Below are 25,766 nucleotides of genomic sequence, written 5' to 3' on the forward strand. Positions count from 1 at the left end.
TTGCTTGATTGTTCCTCGAAAATACGTGCATCGTATGTCCAGTTCTCAGTCGGAAGAAGGTCGTCTAATCTTATACGAGGGTCCCACTGAATTTGATTGCCAGCTCTTCCTGTGCATGAACGCTTTTGAACTCATAGTTAGTCGGGGATAGGAAAGGGCATCACTGTGTTTTTGCCTCCCGTCGAATCCTCCAGTCTGTTTGAAAGGCAGCTCTTAATGGGAGTTTGGCCCTTTGGAGATCCACTGAAAGTTAGTACGTGGGATTTCTTTCGTTTCACCGAGTCAAAATTCTGCGTCACCCCACTAGTTCGCCGAGCGGCAACGGCTCACATGCCCGCCGAGACAGCTATCCGTCCTATACATCACTCAGGCCACAACGTTTTCATCTTATTCGAAAAGCGGCACATTTTCCTTTTAGAGAAGGGTAGCGAACCGAAGAAACATTGCTGGGAAATTTGATTAAATCTATCCAGTGTAGTCCGTGGCTGGTCATGATCGGCAGTGAAACCAGGAACTCAGCAAGCACACACAGCGTAATGTAACAGCAGCAGTCACAAACGAGGGTCGATTACCACCATCAACTCCGATGAAAGGATGGGACGCTACAGGGACAAGCGATTCTCGTTTAGGGAAAGCAAATGACTTCTCTTCAGACGCCCGTACTTTTGTTATCAATACTCAGCTCAAAGATATATCAGTCCACAAAATGCTATTTTCCGTGGCCTCTTGTACCTATCAAAATAGCGCCAATCACATATTTGATGTTATGCCAATGAGTCCTAAAGCATACTCTCACAAAATGTCTTGCAATAAGCCCGCTCCAACTCTGTTCGATCGAAGTTCAAAGTTGAGCATCTGCTATAGTCTAAAACTGTCATAATTTTGGATGCCATAAGTTGGGGGACGAGTCCAGCATCTTGCACCGTACTGACAACCTAGCGAAATGGCCATCGTCATGGCTGCCATCCCTTTGGCCTCGACTCAGATGAAACCACGTGAGCTTTTTTGAAACGAACAGTGGTAGTTGGATTAAACTAAGTTCCTGCTTCTCATCTCTCTAAAAGCTTTAATAGATCGCTTCAAAGAGATGCACTTCAGTGCGAGAGCCAACGAGACCATTGTGGACGGGAAATACAAACAAAGTGAGCACATTGTGCAAAAGAAAAGTGGCAGTGATCCAATCCGCAGACGATGAGGGACATTGCGTACAAGCATTTTAGCTTTCTTTTCGTCCCCGCTCCTTTTACTCTTTCGCTCTATTTAGTGGGGTCTATTCTTTGACTTTTTCGCTTTGGACGGACAAACTGAAAAGCCGTTGTTTAAACAAGGCACACTTGAGCCTAAACGTAAGCTTCACAAGTGGTAGCGGCGGAAGCACGGTTGGGTGCCTTAAAAGACGATGATTCCTTCGTTTTGTTAGCAGTAAAGGTGTGAAAAAATAGCTGCAAGACAAAATGAGACGGAACTCAGGAACGACGAGGACGTCATATGAGAACGTACGGCAACACCAATAACAACGGAAGAAAGCAGTAGGGCTAAGGAAGCTCTGCATAGGTATGCTCGTATTTTTAAGGTCCATATATGAGCAGGTATCGTCTTTGATCTACTCGTCCGTTTATACACTATTTGTTTGGACAAGCAGCTCTTAGCATGAACGGAAGCAATGCGCGCAAAGTTGTTCTTTGGCATGCGCGCCAATATAGAAAAAAGCCTGTTGAAAGTTTAGTGGTAGACAACAGCGAACTATACTGAAAAAAATAGAAGTAAATTAAGATGCAGTCATTGATCACAGCGTGGTGATACAACAAAGCTGACTGCAATTAAACCTTCTACTGACGCATTTGGGTTAGCTTTGTACTACCATCGCAAGACTAGATTCTCCTAAAAGACAAAGAATTAGGGACTAATTAAAAGATTTTAGAAGGTACCCTAGAAGCGATAAATCTATGAAACAATAGCGAGTATTATGAAAAATACTATAGCTTAGATATAATGAATTAATGCTCGCCTGATATGCTTCCCGAAGACTGAAGACAGACTAGCACAATATAGGAGCTATAAGAACAAGTTAATATATCCTATTTTCTTTATAGACCTGGGTTCTTGCACATGCTGCGGAGCGCCAATAACCTTTAAGAGCTTCCTGCTGAAAAAACAGGTGAGATTGAAGCGATGTTTCCTAATTTTACTCTAATAACAAAAAAAAGCCTTTGAATACCACTTGAGAGTTTTAGGAAACGCCTTGTTAACACAACCTGTTTTGACCTAACGCCGCTTGTGGAATCTGACTGTTTTGCTGTCAGGAGCAGGGTGAGCATGTTCAGCTCCTCAAGCAGGCTTGCTTATAGGGGTAAATGAAAGCTAAACATGGATCAAGTGAATACCGCCTTGCATTAAGGGTTCAAAGGATAGCCAAGAAGATGTACATTCTGCCCTGCTCCAGATACTTGCATACTGTCCGAATGAATGCATTATTCATTGAACGAGGCAAAACGCAAGCGGGTCCAACAAAAGGGTCCATAGGAATTATTATTATCCTTGAACGGCTGTTGTAGACAGTGGCAACTTCCTACGCTTGCTAGGTCCTATGTACCCGATTCATTTCATCTCATGCTCATCTCCTCTTTTCCCCTCCCGCTATAGCACGGCATCCCCTGCTCTTGCTCTAGTCTGTACATGTACATGGTTCAAAAGCCCCTGTAGCTTACTTTCTCTTCGCATGCTCTGTTCTTTTTATACTTCCTTGACTATGAAGTACAGCTATGAGCAGAAAGGCAGAATTGTTAGAGCGGTCCCTATGCCTGTGTATTATTTCCTGTTAAAGACCTCCGGCTGATCGACACGCCATCGTGTCGATTATGAAAAGCTTCTCATCCTTTCTACCTCTCCACATCTCATTTCCCCTAGCACATCTCCGCAACCGAGTGAAGGAGCAATAACTGTTGGTTTTCCTCAGCTAGCTGTTTGTGAATGACCCCGGCGATACTGATGCGTGTTTGCGCGTATATTACGAGCTCGTCGAGGCAAGCGCGGTCATAGTAGGATTGTCTGTTGCCCTCGGACTCTGCGAACTAGTCAGAGTATACTAAGAGTGGCTACTGCGGTTGTTACCAAGATGCTCAATGTAGATGCCTCGGGCGCTTGGGGTGCTGTCGAACTGGTACTGAACTGACTGACTAACTGTCAGCTCCAGGACTAGTTCACGCGACGGGGGGAAGAGGTGTGTGTCTGTGTTGACTCATCCTTACGAGTCGGTGCCTGCCACCTACTTTTCCCTTTTCGCCAACCTCTAGGAGCTTTCATTTCAGTTCCATTGATACCCTCCCCCTCCCCCTCCCCCTTTCGTCGCTATTCTAGTGTCGCAGCTTCATTTCTCCAGCGTAGTCTTAATGCCCCTGACTTTTCTTTCTCGCAGAGATTCTCTGGCTTACTTAGTCAGCCACTATGTTTCTGTAGGGTACAGATAGAGAACGCAAGTCGTGCCACGGTTCCCCCTCTGCCATGTGAAGATGTTGGGATCTTGTTATGGAGTCGACATTGAAGGATTTGTTGAAATCGGCTGCTGGCTACGAAAGGACGAGGGCCTGACTCGAGTATATGTTCCTATGATGAGCAGGACTAAACCTAACTGCATACGCTGTCCTTCTGACATCACCTGCAACAAACCGAAGGTAGCCGACCTGTTTGAAGGTGCCACCTTACACGCTAATTAGACGTACGTTGACAACCTTGATGGATGCTTAACTGTCGGAATCTCAGAGCGACCGCATACAGCTCTACTAGTCAGAGCTTTGTAGGTCGCCGATATGGAAAGCACACGAAAATGTAATGAGCAACCACTGGCTAACAGCTGGCTGCCTCCTAACTGAACAGGAAAGTTTTGAAAAATACAGGCCAACACAGAACTATGTTTATATCCAATAAAGGTCAACTTTGAGACAAACGCTACACCCCTCCTACATCGTACATTCAGAATACGTACCTCATATTCTCTTCACTCTACCCTAAAAGCAAAACATCATAAATCAGTTATTAATATGATTACCAGGATGAGAAAATAGCCTTGGCCTTGTTGTTCCTGGCACAATTTTGATACTAGTACGTATAATACTACATTGTTATTTCCTAGCATTTATTAATGCAAGCATTTTTCGCGGGGCGTCTTCGTTTAATGTACCTTTTCGTATATCAGTGGGTATCTATGCATGAGCGTGTATCTGTATTGGCATTACTTGTCTATAACTGCATCTATAGTTGTCGTTATTGTTCAAACTAGTATAGATGGATATAATTTACCACCAGGTATTCCCTATTATCAATCAATCGGTGGCTCTGGTTGGCCTGAGTGAAAGGCACATTCACTGCACGGTCACGGTCGGTATTGCACCACCCCGTGACCCTGCGGTACAATTCCGACACCGAAAACGATAAGCTCAATTTTCGACGGCCCACACGAAGCTGGTACTTGTTCTTCCGAGTTCTAGTCTCAGCCGACGCGCGCGTTTGACCTCTCATTGACCTTTGGGGAAGCGATCTTTTGTTAGGTCGTCCACAGAAGAGTACGGGGATGAATAGCGGACGCGAGCGTATTCGCTGTAAATTTTATCGAGTGAACGCACAAATCCGTGCGAAACAGGATTTATTATTTACCTGTCAAATAATAGCTCTTTTAGCGTGCGTAGTACTCATCCGATACGGGAAAAAGTTCAACTATATTTATCGCTCACTAGCTACGACGATTTGCTACAGTAGCCGTTTAAGCAGACGATTTGTTCTTCAGAGGTACATATAATTAGCAACAAGATAAACCTGTTAAGTTTAGGGTGATCGTTTTGCCAGCTGATGTTGACAGAGCGAATGTATAGAAGATTCTAGAATCTCTCTCAACATTCAGAGAAATCATTATCGGAACCTTGAAAAGGTATCATCAAAGAGTTCAGGGCTAATGTTAGAAATACCTGTGCCATTTTTTCAACGAATACATGAACCATCTTCTGTTTGTTATCATCTTCCTTGTTTGTTTTACGCTATATTTATTGGCTAATTAACACATATAGCACGTGTTAGATGAAATTCGGACACCAAGTGATGCCAGTGGATCTGTGTATGTTTACGTTGACGATGGTTCGCGTGCGGTACACATATATATACATATATATATGTATATATTATCGCCATCGCCGGGCCAGTGTCTTGTCAGTCAATTCACACTGAAGAAGCATTCCTTGATTTAACGGGTAGACACATACACTCAAACAGAAAATGACCTAAAAATGTTTCCTAAATTTCTCACATTTTTTTTTAGTTGATTTTCCTACGTTCCTTATATTTTTCATTTGGAACCACAATGAGGGCCATCTCCAGCACAGGCCTATGCAGGTCCATTCAAACAGAGGTCACACGTGGAGCTAATATCGGCATATTTGAATGAGGTGTGTACAGACGTTTCTTTTTTTCATCCAAACTCGACCATCTATCGAAAAATTTCATGAATATTCGTCTGATTTCTAGACGTCGGCTTGCTACTGTGTATGGACATTAAATAAATAGATAAAGCTGGTTGTTTTGATTAAAATACAAATAGCTGTGTGTCAAGCAAACATAATAATAATTTATTAACCATTAAATATATATTGGTCACATGTAAATGTAAATAATTTGATACATCAGTTCCGAAAAAAAGACGAAAACAAGGAGAGCGAAAGGGACGCGTTAATCACACCTGTGATCTTCATAGAACCCGGAGAAACGAACCGGTGGTTGGGCAAAAATCATCGTTTTTTTTTTTTATCTTTGAAGAAGTAAAGATCCTGTCTCAAGCAATCACGTCTGATGATTTCACGTTTTTTTTGCTTTACAGTACTTCAGCTACTAAAAATAGATGTGTCATTGAGTTTTTTGACGGTTAACCTTTCGTATCTGCAAATTCGACTAGTTTTTATGCTGGAATAAACGTTTCTTAAAAATGCTACATTCTAAAGCTTAGCTAGGGAATTTACAAAAACTCTACGATCTTGTTGAAGCGTTGCTGTTTCTAAGAGCACGCAAGAACTAAGCCAAAAAGCAATATTTAATCTGACGGCTGAATCTAGTAAAAAGTGCCAAGGGATGATCAGAACAGCAGGGTAGCTTACGAGCCGCATAGTCACAGAAGGCCATAAAAAAGATCCTGAAACTCTCAGCCAGAAGGCTTCAATATATATATATATATATATATATATATATATATATATTTTTTTTTTGTTTTTTTTTGCGGCTAGAATAATTAAAATATGTCCGTGACTAATATGCGTTTGAATAATGTTTCACATTATTATTCTGTCTTATTATTTAGCTCTCTAATGGTATACCCATAGCACTATCTTTCGTTCGTTTGTTTACTGCTTGATTCCTCTGTAACCGTCAATGGTCAAAACGACTATGCAACTTCACAGTACTCACTATTAGTGAAGATTTTTGCTATGATTTTTTCATTAAATAAATGAAAGCTGTCACATTTACAATTTATTTATATTGAACCGATCTTCGTGATGCCATGTCCGATGTTTAGTATGTGAGAGACGATGTATCAGGATATATCTGAGTTGTTCTCTAATCATTAACCTCAATGTGTAGACACGATGCCCTCATCATATCGAGTCACCGCTGCCGGTTTACGTGCGGCGCATGTGCACAGACTAAAATGTCAACCCATGACATATGCGGCCGTTATGAGGGGCTGGTTGACATTCATTGCTCTTTCTATCATCGATATCACCGAAGTTGAAGTTCCATCAGCTGTCTGACAAAACGGTTGTGTAAAATGAAAAAATTGTAAGTTAACCACGTGTCTACTTCTATTTTCTGTGGGTGTCAGAGAAGATCATTCCGTTAGGCGTCCATTGTGGTGAATTCTAACTGCTGAAAATTAAAGATATAGCGAGTAAATCGGTTGTGCTGATCTGATACTAAATATAGAAATAATAGATTTTTTTTTCGATCTTCTGCTTTATTGAATTTCGATATAATTCTCCTGTGTATTTCGACGATTTTATGTAAGGGCTCGTAGGTGCAGACGTAATCGGCCGTGGAATACACTCCTAGGTTGTGTTACCTGTTAAGTGTCAGCAAGGCAAGGCAAGGCTATTATCTAAGGTTCAATAGATTTAGAAATGTCCAAAAACGTTGGGTTAAAATTTCTGCGTTACAGAATCGTTCCGCCTACTGCTTGGGAACTCATGCAGATGGAATATGAGTTCAACCAAAACGCAGATTTGGCAATGGCTACCGATGATTATTCCAGAAGTGATAGCTATTCCACAAATCTAGTAAGTAAGACAATGCTGTAACGTCTACTCTTCATATTATAGTTATTACAACCACGGACAATTGCCTTATTTACGCCATTATTTGCATTATGAATACTTGTGGTTATCCGGTCCCTATTATCTATCGTCTAGTTAATAATTTATATACGAGGGGTATCGTAGTGAAACATCTGAGTCAGGCCAACAGAGCAACGGAGCTAGTGAAATTACTAAAACAATATAATCTAAAACAGGCTGTGTACTAACGTGATTTAAAACTTCCAGTTCAAAACTTATGTTGAAGTTGTAAAAAGTCGTAGGACAGCGCGGGTCATGCGCAGCACGAGGTGGTTAACAAGTCAATAAATATTTATAAGTACGAGCATGCAAACGTCGTACATTACGACACAGATCGACGGGCGACAGCCACGTATTCTCGACATTAAAAATTTAAATAACAATAAAAAAAATTGTCTTCATCCTACTGCACTAACCTTCAAAGAAATCGTTCCTCATTGTCGTTCCTTACAATTTTACTTTTGATATTAATATTTTTCGAACGATGCGAAATACTACAGAGCCAATAAAATACAAGCATAGACGGTCGCTGACGCAACGTTACGGATGTCAATTTTTGAAACTTTGAAAGGAACACAGTAAAAAGAATTTTCACGAAAAAAAAATAACATCTTCACTTCTCTATGGTTAGGCTTTGTGTTGTTTATCTCTGTATTCGAATATTTACTCATCTTCATTCAAATTTGTTATTGCGGTTCGCTTGCCGTAACATTTGTCCGTCGTTTAATTGTATCGTTAAATAGGATGCTGAACGCACAGTTTTCGAGCCCCTATTCGAAACTTGACATCTAGTATCGTGCTTAGCTTTTTTTTTAAAATTCTCTCGTTTAAAATTTCTTGCCCAATGTCTTCTTTAAATTTTGCTCGAACTAACTATCATTGATCGCGTTTCGTTTCCTCGCACTCCAACTTTGTAGACGACGCGAATTTCATCAGGCATCACCGAACTTCAACCAAGCGTCTTCACTTCACGCAGACTGTAGGTTATTACACTTCACTTATCGTTTCGATACTTCAGTGACGTTTTAAGGTTTACGCCTAATCTTTCAGCTCGACGAGTTAGTGCCTAAAAATAAATATTTTACGTTTTACGTCGCCAAGCATGAAACGATGTGTGTATACGCCTGATTCGAGCCTAGATCAATCACCACGCATCTCTAAGATTAGCAGGAAGACACGTTACCAACTAACCTCGAAAGAGGATAGCTTAATGTGTGTCGTTCTATTCCCAACGCCGTTGATCCTTCGCAAAGTAGAAAGATGGTCGACAACCAGCCGCTTTCATCGATCTCCCTTTGCGTTTGCTACGGCCAGTGGCAACAGTCACCATAAATATACTACCGATTGTTCACTTGGGCCTGGCATTTGCCTGCTTCTGAGCGGCTAGTCAGCGCTTCTTCCCTGAGACATAGTCCTGATCCTACTAACGATACCAATAGCGGTAGGACAAGAAGAAGAAGAAGAAGAGCAAAAACGTTCCCTAAAATAAATGTACCACCAGCATACAATGGCTGATCGTGCTATAAAGCTTTTCGCCAGAAAATATAGCGTACGTTGACGTTGTTGTTGCTGTTGTCGTCGCTGTGAACAAACCATTCAACCAGCGTTCGGCATCTTGTTTCAAGCGCAAGGAAGTAACTATATGCCAATGGATAGTAATTGACTCCCGCGCATGGCGTAGCAGGAATAGCAGTAGGTAGCATTCGTGACCACCGTTTCGATTTTAACACTAAATCAACGGCGGCCAGGAAACCGCGGTGATGCTACGGATGGCGTCAATGTTTATTGCCATGCCGCATCAAAAAAGGCCAATGATGATTTGATGCCGATCTGAGTTCCTCGGGCCTGAATAAATAGCAGGCAGTACCAACATGTGTGCTGTTCCTGGTAGGCACGGTAGAAGTGACGCTACATAGAAGGCGCTCCCTTAGGCAGCAATATGAAAAATCTACAGAATAATACTATTTATGCTGCTTGCAGCATAAATAAGGTCGAATGACATTAAAGTCATTATCACCAACATATACTCGACAATAATAACGGCAGCACCAATATTTATACGCCTATATAAATATTATATCAAATTCGGGCCGATAGATTTGAATAAAGTTACACTAAATTAGCTATCGGGATTTAAAATTTTCTTCGTACTTATTAAAGACGTCCCGTGAGCGATGATGTTCACAGAGACGTGACAACTATTTTTTGTTTCCAACGGCTTTTCTATAGTATCGAAGCACCTGATGACAGCGCTCTCTGGTCACCGCAATGCCGGAATGAAAAAGGCAACCGATCAAGCGAGGCTACCCAAGATACAATTCGTGTTGAAAATTTGCCTTCGAACGAGGTGAAGATAAGCGTGAAGATTTTGGAAGGTCGAAAACACCCAAGCGCATCTTTGCTATCTAGAATTATTTGTTCACTCCGACGTTCATGCACTCAAATATTGGTAAGTGAGACATGAGTAAGTATGAAACATGCATGAGCCTCTTTTTTACTCTTATCACACTACTACAAAATGTAGAATGTCGCAGGTTTTCGTCCCATTAATGGTGCAATTAAATGTGTGCCCATTAGATACCCGTGAAATGGTACAGACCGGTTGAAGACCGGGCGTAGGCACATTGCGTTGCCTGCTAAGGACCAGCTTTCTGAAGCAATGCTCCTATTGGATGGGTAGGTGTATTGAACAATGTTGGGGTAGCTTAAGTATAATCTCGTTCGAGCTAACGTCCTTGAAGGTAACTTTACTGACTATGAACTTTTTTGTGAAATTCATGACACACTTGAGCTGGAGTCTAAACGCTGCTTTCAACTACAATTAAGTACACCTAGGAAAAGAAGACATTTTCTGTTAATTTTCCAAGAAAAGACACCAGAGATTTTTCAGTGTCAGCACTATATTTCAAGCAACCTGAATCGTAAAATAAGAACTATAGCTGTTACTACAGCATTTTTAGTTTTCGTTGAGGGTATCTCGACATATCCATGCGTTCGTTGTTTTCCTTGAGACCTGTAGGGTGCTCTTTGTGTTGAATGGGGACACATTTGTATAGCTTTTCCCCTTTCCCATTTCTGACGATTTCCCAATCGTCAATGGCTATGGGATGGGCTGGTCCTATTGCCACTCATGTCAGACTTATATTCAGATATTCTCTTTTATAATGGCCTAGACGTTCGGCTAAGCTATTATTTCTCAGATTGTAAGAGTGGCAGTGCAACAGCCAAATGCGAACAACGAATACCTGAGCATGGCCCCGCAAGAAAACAGCAAAAGGGCAGTTTGATCCCGCACCACTGCAAGTCCCGTACAGGCCTGTTTTTTTTTTCTTTTTTTTTTTTTTTTATATATAAGATGAGCATCCTTGAAGAACGTCCGCATAAAAATGGCCAGAGATATTTTCGAAACCTATCATGTAAGCTTGAACCCGGGGGCGACTCGTAAGTTGGCCATTGCGCACTTTTAACAGGCAACAGGCCTGAGCTGCAAAAAACATCGTCTACTAAATATGCCATGTGACAGGTTCAAATAGTAAATTAAAATACTAATGGCGTAGTAGCAAAGGCAAGAATTGTCGTTTCCTATATCGATATGCCTCGAAACATTTGAAAACATACATTTTCATTTGAGCTATTTGTATCGTTCCTCATAGGATTTTCGTTGGTCGTAGTTTGTTTAGCTTCAAGCTGAAGTATGCTACTGATTACCTTGACTAGATCGTCAACTTTATAACCCACTGGATATTTTTAAATTGGCGCCCTTTTTAAAATAAGCCTTCCTTCGCTGCAAATGCCTTCATTAACACTTTATCGTCTGTTGCGTTGTCATACGGTGAGGATCAACATATAGTAGACGTATTTATCGTGTCAGTTAACGGTGACCTTATTATTTATCTACAAAAATAACGGGATGTGCTTCGTCCCAGACTATTTTTTTTACCTAAATAAAAACAATTGGCACTGTACACACTTACGGCACTTCCCGCTCACGAGCAAGGTTAGAAAGATGCCGAAAATAAAAACCAAAGTTCATCTTGTGAAACAACCGATTTTATGTTTGTATTTAGCCGCTCGTTAATTTAGAATTCAAAGCAAGGATTTATGGGCTTATTAAATAATCACCCAATCGCTCGATTAAGAAAGCAAACTGGCAAAAAGTAAAAATACTTCTGAAATACTTATCGAACCTTTGTTAAAAAAAATGCAGCCCATTCCGACTTCAGTTAGTTATTGGCAAACATAAGGAACTAAACCAATCAAAAAACAAGCCAGACGGTTGAACGATCTCTTGTGTAACTACAACCAAAAATGGTGTAGTCCGAGATGTTAAAATGGAAATATTAGCTGCAAAGCGTTCTTTGACAATGTACAGTGGCAACCCCTTACGTAACTTGTTTCGTACATAGTAGCAGTACGGTGAACAAAGTAAATGAATATTCCCAGAAAGAAGCCACGTCATGAACCTGGATCAAGATGGGTCACGACTTTATTACCCCCATCGAGACCCTGCCAGCAGCTGGAACAATAACAATACACTCATCATCTTCACTATTCCATTTCTGCCAACCGCCTTCTAGAGTCTTCACCTATATATATATATATATATATATATACATACATACATATATATATATATATATATATATACATATATACACACATGAGGAGGAACAAGGGCAACACCTGAACAATCAATAAACACTTAAGGAATGATTGAAGTTTATCCTTCGCTAGCCAATTACTTTTAGTGACTACCGATAGGCTGCTCTATCGAACTATGTAACATCCCGCTCTTTTTCTTCCGTTATGTAAAGCTTCATAATGGACCATGTAGCTATATAACTAGTTTTGTTATTGTGAATAGAAATCTTCCGAGATGCCCAGCTACCAAAATCTAATCCTTTCGTTGGACAAATTTACGCACCTAATGGTGTCACCAAACGAAATGAAGGCTAACGTAAAATGAATAAATATGGTTGATTCTGCGCGCGTTCACAATCTCCGATAGTCTTTTAAAACCTCAATGTTAAATGACAAGTATCTTGTCCATATTTGAAATCATACATGGCTTGCCGCGGCCAACATAGCATGAGTGTGCTAAGCGATAGTAACAATTAAAAATAATTAATGAGTTAAAGTTAAAGGAAAACAAACCTGGGTAGTACGGTAGCAACCTGGCAAGTATTCATTGTCAGAAAAAGGACAGCAGAAAGGCGCGCCAGTCAATTCTTTACGGTACGGACACGCAGGCCGAACGAACACCCACGCACGCATGTGATGATCGGTTGCAAAAAAAAAACGCATGCACGAACCCCAGGACGGAAGGCTATGAAGCAATAGGTTAAAGCCATAGACACGTATATGATAACAGTAGCTTCACCCCCCAAGGGAATCGGCTTTACGTGTTATTTTTGCATTCATCTAACATTATAATACAGTTGATATTTTCGGCCATATCTTGCTGGCGTGATACTTCAGGCGGCCAGCCATCTACGAAATGTTATTTTGAGCATAAAAAAGTCAAATTTCATCCTTCTACCGTTGTTCCGTCGTTATAACGGCTGACAATACTAGATGGCAGGCTTGCGCATAAGTTTTCAGATCCTAACAAAGTGACTAAAAATTATGCCCTATGGAAAACCGATACCTACTTTTACAAAAGCGGCCAGCTAGATTGCGATCAATCAGTAGTAACTGTATTTACAAAATATCTAGAGAATGTATAGGTAAGCAGCCTATATTCGTAGAACTCTCTTAGCTCTTTCTTAATATGTTTTCTGATTAAATGACAGCGATGCTTTGTGAGATTGTAACAATATAGCTGGGATACTATATATCACACACGCATTACTCTACGACACTGAGGATTTAATAAATATATTTTCCAAATAATTTTCCTTGATTAAATATATTATTGCTTTGTGCCGCAGACCTATAATACCATTCAATAGCTATTTTTTTAAAAACATGCAGCTGCGTAGGGTTGAACCGATTATGTTGCCATGACGCTTCTAACAATAAATATTAGAACCTACGTAAAGGTTTAGGTAAAATGATGCCAATATATATTAACATCCTCTTCTGGCGTGGTAAAACGTACATTTTGATGGGTCGTAAATGCAGCTTATGACTGTTCGCCAGCAACAGTACTTCACGAACAATGCCTATAAAAGTAAAACCGTAGAAGCTAATGCGACCCAATGTAGCGTGAGCTTCAGTTCGGGGTTTCTTTTTCGTTTTAATGTCGTGCTGAGCTACCATCGAGGTGATTAGTAAGCGAAATAATACCTGCGTGGACAGCGGGGTAATCCCGGAACTCTGTGTGCTCCACCACAGACAAAGCTAAAATCATCGCTGAGCATTCTGTCAGCGCGCATGCTCGCCAAAGCAGTAGCCTCCTACTGCTCAGTAAATCGCTATAATGTGTCGTTACGATAACCCCAAGCCCTTAATACCAGCAATGTGCCGCAGCAGTCTTAAACATAGGCCACACGTTCTGGGTAGCCCGTGAACGGAAGATGCAACGATATCAGGTCAGACTCGAGTCTAGTCAAAACTATAATCCTTTGTCGACAGGCCAGCCGAAGACAAGAGTGAGATTCCGTTTGGCCTTTCGAAGCCCTGCGCAAGACTGACCCATCCACCAGGATAAAGTGGGTTCTGTTGATAAAAACAAAGAGAAAGAAATAAAGCCACACGCATGTAGATGACACGTGGGTAAAAAAAAGGTAAGCGCATAAAATGTTTAGTGATGCTTCTGCCTTCGCTGGCAATTCGCTCGCCTTAATGAAGGACTGACAAGAAGAACGCGAAGCACCCGGAAGCATGAGGGGGCGGCGGCGGGGTTTGTCTCAGCTCCTGTTTCCGCCACTGTAGTCTCGCGCACGAACGAGCTCGAACACTCAGCAGTCAGCAGAAGCCAACGGCATACATTAGCAAGAGATCCACGATGTTTCCTATAGCAGCGATAGTTTAACTATCGACCTCTTTTGCTGACCACAAAAAGAAAATTTCAAACCATCGACCAACTCATGTATTGGCCTAGATAACGAGTCTTGCTAGACATGATTCACTTTCATCAACCTAATTGTTTACATATATCACTTAAAATCTAGTTTTCTTTTTTAACTTTTAATTGAATCAACGACTAGTGAGTTTAATGAATTTTGAACTTTAAATGGATTGTCACCGCATTTCATAGATCTGTTTCTAACGTGTACCCAAAAATCAGAGGTCCTACGGTTCGAATTTTGATTTTTTTTCTACTTTATACGTCTGTTCATTTATGCATTACAATTAGTTAGATATAAAATTCAAGAAGCGGAATATCATTTACCTCTAATTATTCAGCACTTCATGGTAGAATTGACAGTGTTAAGAGGCAGACGCCAATATGATTATTGCTTTAGAAATTATCACGCTCTGTATCCGCGAAGATGTAACCAAATCTATGCCTAATCCAAAAAACCGTAACATCTCGTACACAGTTCTGTCATCCCTCACCAAAGGTACTAATGCTGTGCTTGAACATTCTTAGCTATAGTGGTAGTTCTGTTTATTGAGAGACATCTTGAATTACACAGTAGTTTGATTGATGTCAATATAGAAAGAAAGTTAAATGTGTTTGTGTTACATAGGGCATCGCTGCAAACATGCCCTGTTTGTATAATAGAATCCAGCGCGAAAAATAGACTTCTACTAGTTAACGCCATCAATTTGAAGTCAACTAAGCGAGAACTCATCACACTTTTTGGCTAATGAAACATGGAAACTCGGATATTTTCTAAGTAGAGTTCCTTGTTTCCACATGTTCCTTTACGCTTGTGTTTAATCAGGGCTTCTTTTTATGTACCATATATATATATGCATGTGACCTGCAGCTAAAACTGCTAGCAGTAGCGTGCCAGGATCGGATGCATCAAAAAGCATCTATATCTGCATATGTTTCGACTTGTTTATCTATCTAAACCGAATGGGACAGAATGGCAGACCCCACTTGCCAAATCTGTCTGTTCACCAGTAGCTGTATTCATATATATATATACACGAGTGTAAACAGGACCCTGTAGAGAACTTCTGCTCTTATCAAAAGTCACTATGTAACAAAGGGCGCGTTTCTTACCGCAATTGCACATTCCGTTCAGCATAGGTAGACTGAAATAGGCAGGTATATCTAGACCTGTGTAAAAAATAAAAAGTCAAAATATGCGTAACATGTAGGTTTACTTTAAAAGAGTTTGTTTCTAGCTAGCCTCGCTGAAATACTATCTACGTAGCTTTAGACGTCTTACTCAAGGTATTCTAAAGGATGAGTGGAAATAGGGGAAGCATCTTCTATAGACAGAGCGGCAGCGCTGTAGGCAAGCTCACGTTTGAAAAAAGGCGCCATTTTTCAGCATAGCGCATTACTACTGCGCTGATTACCGGTGTTTTTAAATTTCGCCGGCTCAGTTGAAATTGGCTTTAGTCAATGTTGAAAAAGAGATGCTTTGCTAAACACCAACCTAACGATACGAATAAATAAATAGACGAAAAAAGACACACTTTAGTCAACGCACACTATAGTAATAGCTGCACTAATGTATACAGCATCAAACGGTCGGTAAATCAGCCTATTGGTGCCAGTCTTTCTCCCGTTCAAGTGGACTGTTTATGTGCTTAGGTGTGCGCCTTTTCATTTAAAGTGTTTGAGTAAGAGTAATCCCTATGTTTGGACGCTTTTACTACAGCGTATCGGTTCCTCTTTTTAGAGATTATTGTTGTTCTTAAGCGTGTTGTTGTTTGGCTCGCTGTGAACAATTGAATGACGCCAGCAACAATCGGATGAGTCTTTGCAGCCATTGCCGCTTGTTGCATACGGCCAAAGACGAGCATTAGCTGGCCCTGCCGACCGTGAACGTTCTAAAGTTCCCTACTTGTCAATCTAATTTAAAGGGGGTATAATGAAGATTAGCGATGGTTCAGTGTCGATGCTTTTTAACTCGGAGAAATTATAAATGCCGGGTCTAAGATTCATCACACTTTCTAATAAATGATCCCTTCCCTATATAGCGAGGTGACGAATCTGTATTTGGAGCTATATAGCCGCATAGGCATACCCGACTACGCCAGCTGTGATAATTTCTAGCTATGCTTTTCATGGTCATGGCTTCTATGTCACTCGGAACACCGGGTGTGGCCTGCAAATGAACCGGTTGACGGCCATTCAGCAGGAATCGCCTCCGGCAAAGTCAAAGACACGAAAAAGCGAAAATTTAGCAAGAATAACAGCAATAATAGCGACAATATAAAATAAATCAAAGATATCAAACAGCTGTTCCTAGGCCTACCCTAGATAATTATAATTTTCTAACCGGCTGGGAAGTATCTCATCTCAACTGTCTATGTATAATATATAACATAAATACTATGACTTATGTCGTCATTTCTCGCGCACATGCCTATACAAGGTGTATATCCAGACAAGGAAATACGTGTGTCACCGGCTCAACCATAAAATCGGATAAAATTCTAAGTGCCTTAGAGGTACAAAATAACGGAGTAATAGAAAAAGAATTACGCGAAGATGATACCAACAATCTAAATGAAAATTACAACTGTTCGTCTTTAAGGTACATACATAACAAGCAGGTCAGATTCAGCCCAAGCCATTTGCGCATGCAAATGTCGGCTGTGTGTTTGACGTTGATATTGGCATCTTTTTTTTTTTACCACCTGTCACACCTCGACGGCGATGGAATGAGAAAATCGCTCAAATGTTCGCTTATCCTTTCGGAAGCTATCTTATACAATTGGCACCCAGTTGCTCTGCCTGGTCGACAACCACCGTATTCGGGTTCCTTCAGCTCTATGTTGAGTAGCAATAGAACAAGTAATAGTAGGGGAAGGAGCCTTATCTGCTCGTCACTTTTGTTTTCGCTATACAACAAACAGATCAGCCAGTATGAACAACAGCTGCAGCGGCAGACGTTTCAGCGATAACAGTAATGTCAAAGACCAATCTCTCCGCGTCATCAACAACGTCATTTTCGATATCGTAGGATTTTGTCTCGTCATCAGTCCAGTTTTTGGCTGTCACCGGGGTCATCATCTGAACGCACTCTCATTGCTCAGACAGCCACCCGGTGGAGGCCAAACGCTGTACAAACATATGCACTCGCTTACATCAAACGCCGGTCCACCAAAACATCATTGCCGTAAACGAGCAAATCAACTGACGAAGACGAAAAAGGAAAACTTCAGTGACTTTACAACGAAACCGTTGATATTAAAGTTGTCTTTCTGTCTGCCATTGCTACCATTCCCATCCGCGTCTCCTGTCGCAGCTACACAAAGACTTCCCTACACACTCATCCTATCATCCGCTGCTGTCCTTTCTCTCTTCTAAGCTCTTATCGTCGTTCGGACTCGCGCGACCCGATGTTCCTGTGTTTGCAGAAACCGCGAAGGGGAAAACCGCTAACCATCAAAGTTCATTTTGCCAAGAAATATTTGACACTGAGCGGCCCAAACTAGCTTCGCCGTTATTTAGTTAGCTGACGCTGTTGCCCCGGGTCGCCGGGGGAACGCAGCAGTAGCAGCAGCAACAACGTCCAGTACCTGTTTAGCATCGTCTGAGGATGGGATCCTCTAGCAACCAACAGCTGCAACAGCTGTTCCGGTCAAACGCCAGCGCCCGTTTGGTTTAAATATTACGCCACCGTGTTGTCGAATTCACTGCTCTTACTGTCTGGATCACAGAACCCCCTCAAGCTTCCCCACAACATAATGTATCCTCGATATGGACGGCTGCCTTGCTTGCTATGTCGTTCTTGTCAGCAAGTTATCTATGGGCTAACCCCCGTTGACCCGCAATATTCCATCAGCACCTCACACTCAGCCTCTGAGCTTTTTACAGACGCTTTTCGATCATAGCTAGTATTATCACTACCATCGCTGTTGCTGCGATCATTCTGTTTGCTTGTTTGTTATTCTATTTTGCTTACTTTTCTATTCTTTTCTCCTTCCTCGTGTTCATTTTTCTACTCTGTCATATTTTTCATCAATCGTTATTAGTGGTGTCTTGCCTCTGCCAATCACATGACTTGAATTAGTGGCAGTTCCTGTCAATGCCAGCTGATTGTTACTAGTAGTTCTACGAGACGGCGACAACAACAGCTGTAACACATGCCTACGTACAAGCACGCACGTACAGATACAGTCTGCAACGATACGATCGATTCTCGACGGATTTTTCCCGGAGACAGCTTAACTGAGGATCAGCTCAGAAGTCAATGCCACGAAAAAAAAGAAGGGAATGGTATGTAACAACCCCTGTCTCTTAGATACGATCCGGGAAAACATCGGTAATAACAGCACCCTGTCAATGTAAGCTGCCGTCAATCACAGACACAACAAAACTCTATAGAGGTCATATTAGGTCAGCTTCACAGCTCAAAAGAAATGGAGAAAGCTTAAAAGAAGATTGGCCCCTGTCAAAGCCACTGCTACTTTGAAAGACTCCTGTCGCTTCACTTCGCTAGTGCTTTCTGGCAACTGTAAGCTAGTGGGGGGACGGGGGGGGACGGGAATGCGCATTTACCTCTCTTATGAATACGCGTCTTAAGTTGTCTAGTTCAATGTCCACGTTGATGATGACTGACGTGTATTCTGTCATAAAGCCTATGACGGAACGTAATCGCTGCGACCGAAATGACGATTTATAGTGTTACGCCTAGTTAGTCTGTATACGCAATACATTCATGGGCAGTATGTTCATAATCTATTTCTTACATAGAATTTGTATTCCAGCCAGACGAGCATCATTTTGACTGAGAAATACCGGAGAGCGAAAAAAAAAATAGGTATTTCTTGTAAGGCTTAATAAAGACAACCGGTCTAAGAAATGTCAAATAAGGCGGCCAACATTAAGGACAATCAAATATTATATGCATTAGGTCCAAGCCGCGCATTCAACACGCGCGAACACGCTCGTCAAATACGTCATCACGCTCAACCTAAAAGGGTCAGTAGACAGGAATCGAAATGACAACGAAAAGGCGGGATGGAAGCAGTGGGAGTCCGGAGCGGGGCAGTGACTGGGAGAAGAAGCTCCACTTGGCACCCAAAGAACAGAGGTTCATTAGTTAACCCTCCTTCGCTTCTACGTCTAGTAGGAGCTATACACGTAGGCGGGAGGCAGCACAAGTAAAGCTAACGGGTTCACACGCATTTAAGAGACTATAGCTGGGGCGAACACGGGTAAGGCCCACGTCCTCTCGAATAGCAAAAGCCGCTCTATAGAGATACAGTTGTTACAATTAAGGCTTCGCTTTGAAACATCCACAGGTAAAATTATTTCACGTTAAATGGCTTCCAGTTTATCTCGGGTGTCAGTAAGATTTTTTAAGACATGCAGGATAAAACATAGTAGTTATGTCTAGACAACGATTGACAACATTAGAGTTAGTACATCGTTGGCAAACTGTTTTTATATGTTAGGACCACTCCTAACTTATCAGGCCATCTTACCCTGCCTGATCTGACCCAATTTACTGGGGCGCTCAGTGGCGCAACAGTGCTGTTACCTATCATCCCGATTTTAGCTTGCTCTATTTGCCCGGGTCTTCACTTATGTGCCCCCTGCCTTTCTTCGTTGATGGCTGCTTTCGTGCTGCTGATGGACAACGGCCGAGCTCATTTAATTGAATTCTGTCAAAACGTCATCAGAAGCTCTCTTCCAATGCCATAATCGAACAAAATAATAATAACTGTAGTAATAAGGATCGGAACAAGTTTCGGATAATGATCTGATCGCAGAGTTTAAAACGATCGCCTATATAAAATAATGGTGGCGCTTACATTGCTCAGTTGGCGTTTGAGCGACATTCACCGCAACTGAGGCGCAGAGAGACACCTAAAAAGGTATACGTATGTACATGTGTGCTATATAGAGCAATTTTTTATAGAATATGCACGTGACCCCCCAGCAAAGGATGTTCACCTTGGCACGGAATTTTTATTTGCTAATTTAAGTGGGGTGGAGCGACACATTGAACAGCACACGACGTTTGGTCTACGAATTTTATAGTGGAACCCTCTATTGTAGAAACATATTTCTTTAAGGATACAATTTTACGTACAATTCACTATAGTTATGTGATCCCATGTAATACATATCGCGACATGATCTATACAGTCTCTATATTGTATTCTGCGTGAGTCGTTTAATTGATACCCGCCACATCAAAGTCTCTCACAAACTTAGCTTTATATGCGTCTAGCTGATAACGATGATAGTAATACCATATATTAAATAACGGAAATGCCGCCCTGATGTGCGAGCTAGTAACGCTGGTCTTGTGCAAGTATCTGCATATATCTCGTATGTGGCCATTATTAGTTCAGCCATAATGGTCGTGTTTGTAAGTTCAGTTTGGTGTTTCGTCTGCAGCTGATGCTGAATGGTAAATATCGTGTAGTGACCTTATTTTAATTTAATATCTGACTCCGAATTAGCGAAATCCAGCTACTGCTCAGGAAATTCGGTCGTAGTCGAATAACAGGCTTCGGCAAGCCGATCTCCTTTGAAAGATCTTTGCACCGACTTAGTTGTTTATTGTGATGCTTTTCAACTGAAAGTTTGCCAATATGGCTATAGCACCTAAAGGCAATACCCGAAGAACCACTGAGTGAATTGAGTTCCTAGACATATATGCACTGGTTATGTGCCCCACTGCTCAGGTAGTTGAATTCGTCTATTGGAATCATGTGTTGGGTCAATTGTTTTTAACAGTAAATTAATACATACATCTGTATGAGTTATTTCTGGCCTGGACACTACGCGTTTCTGGTGTCCTTCCTGCTTGTAACCGGCGACCCGGCTACTAAAGCGCCACCCCCTGCCTCAAACAACTTTTTTAGAAAAGTGACATGATCAGCTACGAAAAGTAGCCAATACGTTGTGTCACTTTCCATCGTTCTAAATTATTCTCGTTACTATTTCGAGATTGTGACTTTCTTCTTATATAGAGCTACATATGGATGTTAAATGGACATTCTACTCAATCACCATTTGCCACCGCAGTTCAAACTACGCTTAGCTCACAATGGTTTTTTTAATATTGCTGATTCTTTGTCAGCTTGCCTTATTTACTTCACGTTCACCTCATTTATAACTTTTCTATTTTTTTGTCAGCGCTCATCTAGCGTTATCCGCGGGACGCAAAATATCGATCGTCGGCTAGCGGTAATAAATACCAGATGTTACTCCGACGGTATTTGAGAGAACTGCTTTGATTGTTATTATTATTTATTAGTGGTATTAAAATGCTATGTGGAGATTGAAGATGACCGAGGGGTGACGTCTTAATGGCTGTAGTCGTTGTTGTTGTTACGACAGAATAAAACATCGCTATCTTTTGTTTCTGGCATTGTCAACGCAAGCGTCTATCTTCTAGAGATACACCAAGGCCATATTGTCTACCAATGTAGATTTAGTTAGCCTGTACCGGTGGGTGAACCTGTGAAGTGCGGCCACAAACTATGATGCGAGTTAATTGCCGTATAAAAAAAAACAAACATATCAGGAAATTAAAGGAGAAATCGAATGGCAAATTTTCTATGGCAGGCAACTGAGAGCACAATTGCCAACAAATACTATTGCTACCGCTGCTGCCTGTACGTATTTGACTCCTTGTTGTTTGTTCATTGATGTGGTTATGAGGGGCATTGAAAGAATAGCATGATTTTTATCCAACGATTCTTCAAGTAAAGTACATAAAAAAACTCTGTGTGAGTAGGCAAGGTTTCATACAATGGGCAACATCCTTTCAGGTTTTTGTTAACGGTTGAGTATCATCATTGGCTAACAACAACATCCTAAACTCTAACATTTCGTTACAAGTGCTCTTTGTTTTCATCATACGTATATATATGAATATAAAAGCAAACAAACACCTTGTTTCAGAACCTTATCTTTGGCCTAATCCAGCGATAATATGAATTTCATTTTTGTGCATTCATGTATCTACCTTGTTGTTTTTTAATCTATACCTTTAAGGCTCCGACCAGAAAAATTTGCTCAACGGAGCAGAAATTACTTTGAAGTCTTCGACTTCGTGCAGGATTGCCGTCGACTATCCCAGTTTTCGTTATTTACAGCATTAATTAATACGTAAGCTTTTTAGGGCCTTTTGCTAAATTGTTTTCTATCTGAAACGTATGTGACATGAAAAAAAAAACAGCACAGCTTTATTGCTATCATTTGCTTTAAGGCTAATTTTGCTGAACTTAACAATAGGTGCAATTTGGATTTCACTGCTTTGTCAGCAAACGCCGATGGCAATAAAAAAAACAAATGTTTATTTTTTATATAAAGAATATGCTTAGAAAAGAATACGCTAAAACGGGTTTCTGTTGCTCAAAATAGTAGCCGTGTCATAATCGCCTCCATCTTTAATCTAGGATCAGCTTTTTCTGAACGAACGGAACTAATGATTTATAACGGTTAACTATGATCTGTTTTCGTCGTCTCTTTCAGCTGGCTAGAGCAGCAGACGAGAATTTATAAGCGATTCAGATCGCCAAACGGAGAAACACGCCCAAGTACTCGAGGAACAAGTAATAAATGCCAACGACAATGTGGGCCAAGACGACCTTAACAATGATTAACGCTTAGCGGCGAAGGTTCAAAGAACTATAGATTTTGTTAACTGGTTTCCAAACGTGGCAATCTTATTTTCTAGCGATATCGCTTGAGTCAAGAGTAGGTTGAACTGAGTCACCGAATGCAATATGGCGATGATGATATCCCTAGGCGTTTTTTATAGGTCGAGCGTACTTACCTTACTTGCTTCTTGATCAATAGTACTTGCAAGTAACCTCATTCGGATGTGATGTTCTAGAGTAGCGTTCAATCAAAGCGAGCAAGAAAGTGCTCGTATCCGTTGTAGAACCTTCTGCTTCATTAGGTTAAGGGCATTAACGCACCTTGAAATGTACTTGTGGCAAAAATAGAGAATATTGATCATTTAAAGTCTGCGTTGCACTCACCTGTAACAAGAAAAAAGAAAATGATCGTTACTAATATATAGACGGTATAAATGTTACTATTTTAAACAAAAACATGTACGATACAAAAATTCCAATTTATAGATGTGCCTATAAATCCTTTTATAAAATAATGTAGGCAGCAACTTTCCTTTAGGCGTTTCGGTGCAACAATAATGTTTTGTTAGATGCTTTTTTAACTACGACTACGACCTGGCAAGCAGGCTCTGATATCAACCTAGATTCCCCAACGTTGCTATATGGATGACCTTCACCACAGCAGCCGCTTTGGCGTGGTAATACAACGTCGGTCGTTGCTTCCTACTGCGAACACTCGTGAATCGTTTAGGAGATGAAGGGCACCACCAGCGCAAGATGCTATAACGACAGCAGATATAGAAGGACAACAGACTCAACGGAATAACGACAACGAAAACGACGGTCACATTCTCAACTTCTGCGACCATCGTAGTCGTGGATCTGACGCCACCCCAGTTATCTAATTGTGAGACCTCACGACAGGTCTGGCAACGCTGCTGAACAGAATTGTTAATACGAATCGGTTCCGGTACAAATTACGTTTGTTATAGGCATAGTGTAGACTGTACATTTGTGACAATCACAAATAAACAACACGTCTAAACGTACGAGCACAGGTTTGACAACGCTATTCGGCTATGATAAAGAAGAGCGTGAAAACTATTGCATAATAACATGCAGGGGCCATAAGGCTTTTTCTATTTGCTAACAACACAGGCAGTGTAAGTTGAAGTGATGCCGAAAGGTGGTAACCCCGCCTAGCCGGTGACCGATACAATCTGTTTTTGTGCAATGGCGAACTCGGTCTGTTTGATACTGTTTAAGGCCCTATGCTAGAATCATCGTTTTGCTTGGCCTAGATTCCTCAGCAAAACTATTTAACAACAGCAGAAGCCGTTTTCAGTTTCTCGGACGCTAGGTGTCAGGCCAGTTCTATTGGAAGAAAATTTCAATGGTTTCTTATCTAATCAATGTGCGTAGTTGAGAATACACGACTGTCATAAAATATACGAGCTATGTATAACAGATAGGTGCTACATATTTTGCTGTGAGCTCTTATTACCTTCGCCCAGACTACTACACTTTTATGATCGGTATATCCTTCCGGAAACTACTTTTTCGTAGAAAAATAAAAAAAGAACAAATTGAAGTGGCCACTGTTACTAATACAGCCTCAAAGTTGTCGAATTTCTGACAACTATTAGTCTACGGTTGGATTTTACTGTCTCGCTTTGCGGACTAACGCTGCCGTTTCCAGTTCGTCATCGTATACTATTATTCCAGCTTTTCCTTGTTTTTCTCCGGGAAGCCGTAAATGCTGCTGCTGCTGCTGCTGCTGCTGCTACTATGCAGTACAGCGTTCAAGACAACAGCGGCTTAGAGCACTAGTAGGACGTGCTATGACCTGTCTTTATCACGGAGAAGGTGGGGTCAGTTATCGCCGACCTTTTCTCTTTTTTGAAATATCGTTTTTGTCTTCCGTATTATCAGTATATTAGGCGAGAACGCTGTTCTACGGATGCGTTTATGTTTGCATGAGAGTCTCACGATAAAGCCAAAAAGTAAATAATGAAATATGTTTACATACGCAGCCAGCTCCCTCCGGATGTGTATTTGCGCGAAAATCCTTCCAGTTCTATAACGTAGTGCTAAGCAGTCACACCCATCTAATCAACGAAGTAAGCAAAAGCGGTGAGCTTGACTCGCGACCTCTGACCGCCATGTTAGCTAAGCTAAACTAAGCTAAGTACTAATAAATAGAACACGAGTCACTATAATCTGTGCTGAACTTAATGGAAACGAATACAATTTGCGAGCCTTATTTCAACCGGAATTTTAATGAAGGCCAAAATCTTGGACAATTCTAAAAAAAAAAAGGACATGCCGTTCATTTTATTGAGCTTAGAAATTATCAGGTGAGTTTGCTATTGCTTGTTCCAGCAAGTAAAAACGATTCAGAAAGGTATACGGGCGTGCTGGCATCAGTCGCAGGCTTAGAGCTTTCATCGGACGCACCCAAGCAGCGCACTTCGCTTGCTTCGAGCGCTGCATCGGTCTGCGTGTATGACACTTAGGCAAAAGAGTACGTAATCACCAGATAAGCGTTTTTTGTTTTGCTGAGCGTTTGAGAATACTTATCAATGGTCATTCTCCGCCTCACTCAAGGGACATTACGAGGAACGTCGCTGTTTCAATAAGACAGACACACACGTAAATAATTCTTTGATGGCCGCAAGATAAAAACAAGACTGCGTGTCAAGAGAGAAAAAAAGACGTGCCTTTTTGCGGTATGAATAAATGTATGTGGCTCGTTTAGAAAACTGTGCAGATAGG

The 25,766-nt window shown here is 41.2% G+C and overlaps 2 protein-coding genes across 4 annotated transcripts in view; one reads left to right on the plus strand and one right to left on the minus strand.

Moving 5' to 3' along the window:
- Jupiter (microtubule-associated protein Jupiter) overlaps positions 1-25,766 on the minus strand; it is an 84,833-nt gene that overhangs the window by 35,906 nt on the left and 23,161 nt on the right. The gene's annotated exons all lie outside the window — the stretch shown is intronic.
- Positions 4,645-25,210, plus strand: LOC111268715 (uncharacterized). 3 transcript variants are annotated; one of them, XR_002685365.2, is made up of 6 exons: positions 4,645-6,813; positions 7,190-7,307; positions 8,282-8,343; positions 9,594-9,813; positions 9,942-10,040; positions 22,885-25,210. XR_002685365.2 is itself a non-coding variant. In XM_086971784.1 (5 exons), the coding sequence occupies exons 1-5, from the start codon at positions 6,803-6,805 to the stop codon at positions 9,981-9,983; spliced, it is 453 nt and encodes a 150-aa protein (XP_086827910.1). In that variant the 5' UTR covers positions 4,645-6,802; the 3' UTR covers positions 9,984-15,577. The 3 variants fall into 3 exon arrangements, 2 of the variants coding, with proteins under 2 accessions (XP_086827910.1, XP_022703602.1); XM_086971784.1 differs by lacking the exon at positions 22,885-25,210 and having other exon boundaries at positions 9,942-15,577; XM_022847867.2 differs by lacking the exon at positions 9,942-10,040 and having other exon boundaries at positions 4,924-6,813.

This window comes from Varroa jacobsoni, unplaced genomic scaffold (genome assembly GCF_002532875.2).
Source record: "Varroa jacobsoni isolate VJ856 unplaced genomic scaffold, vjacob_1.0 scaffold_1312, whole genome shotgun sequence".
In the NCBI taxonomy this organism is placed as follows: Eukaryota; Metazoa; Arthropoda; class Arachnida; order Mesostigmata; family Varroidae; genus Varroa; species Varroa jacobsoni.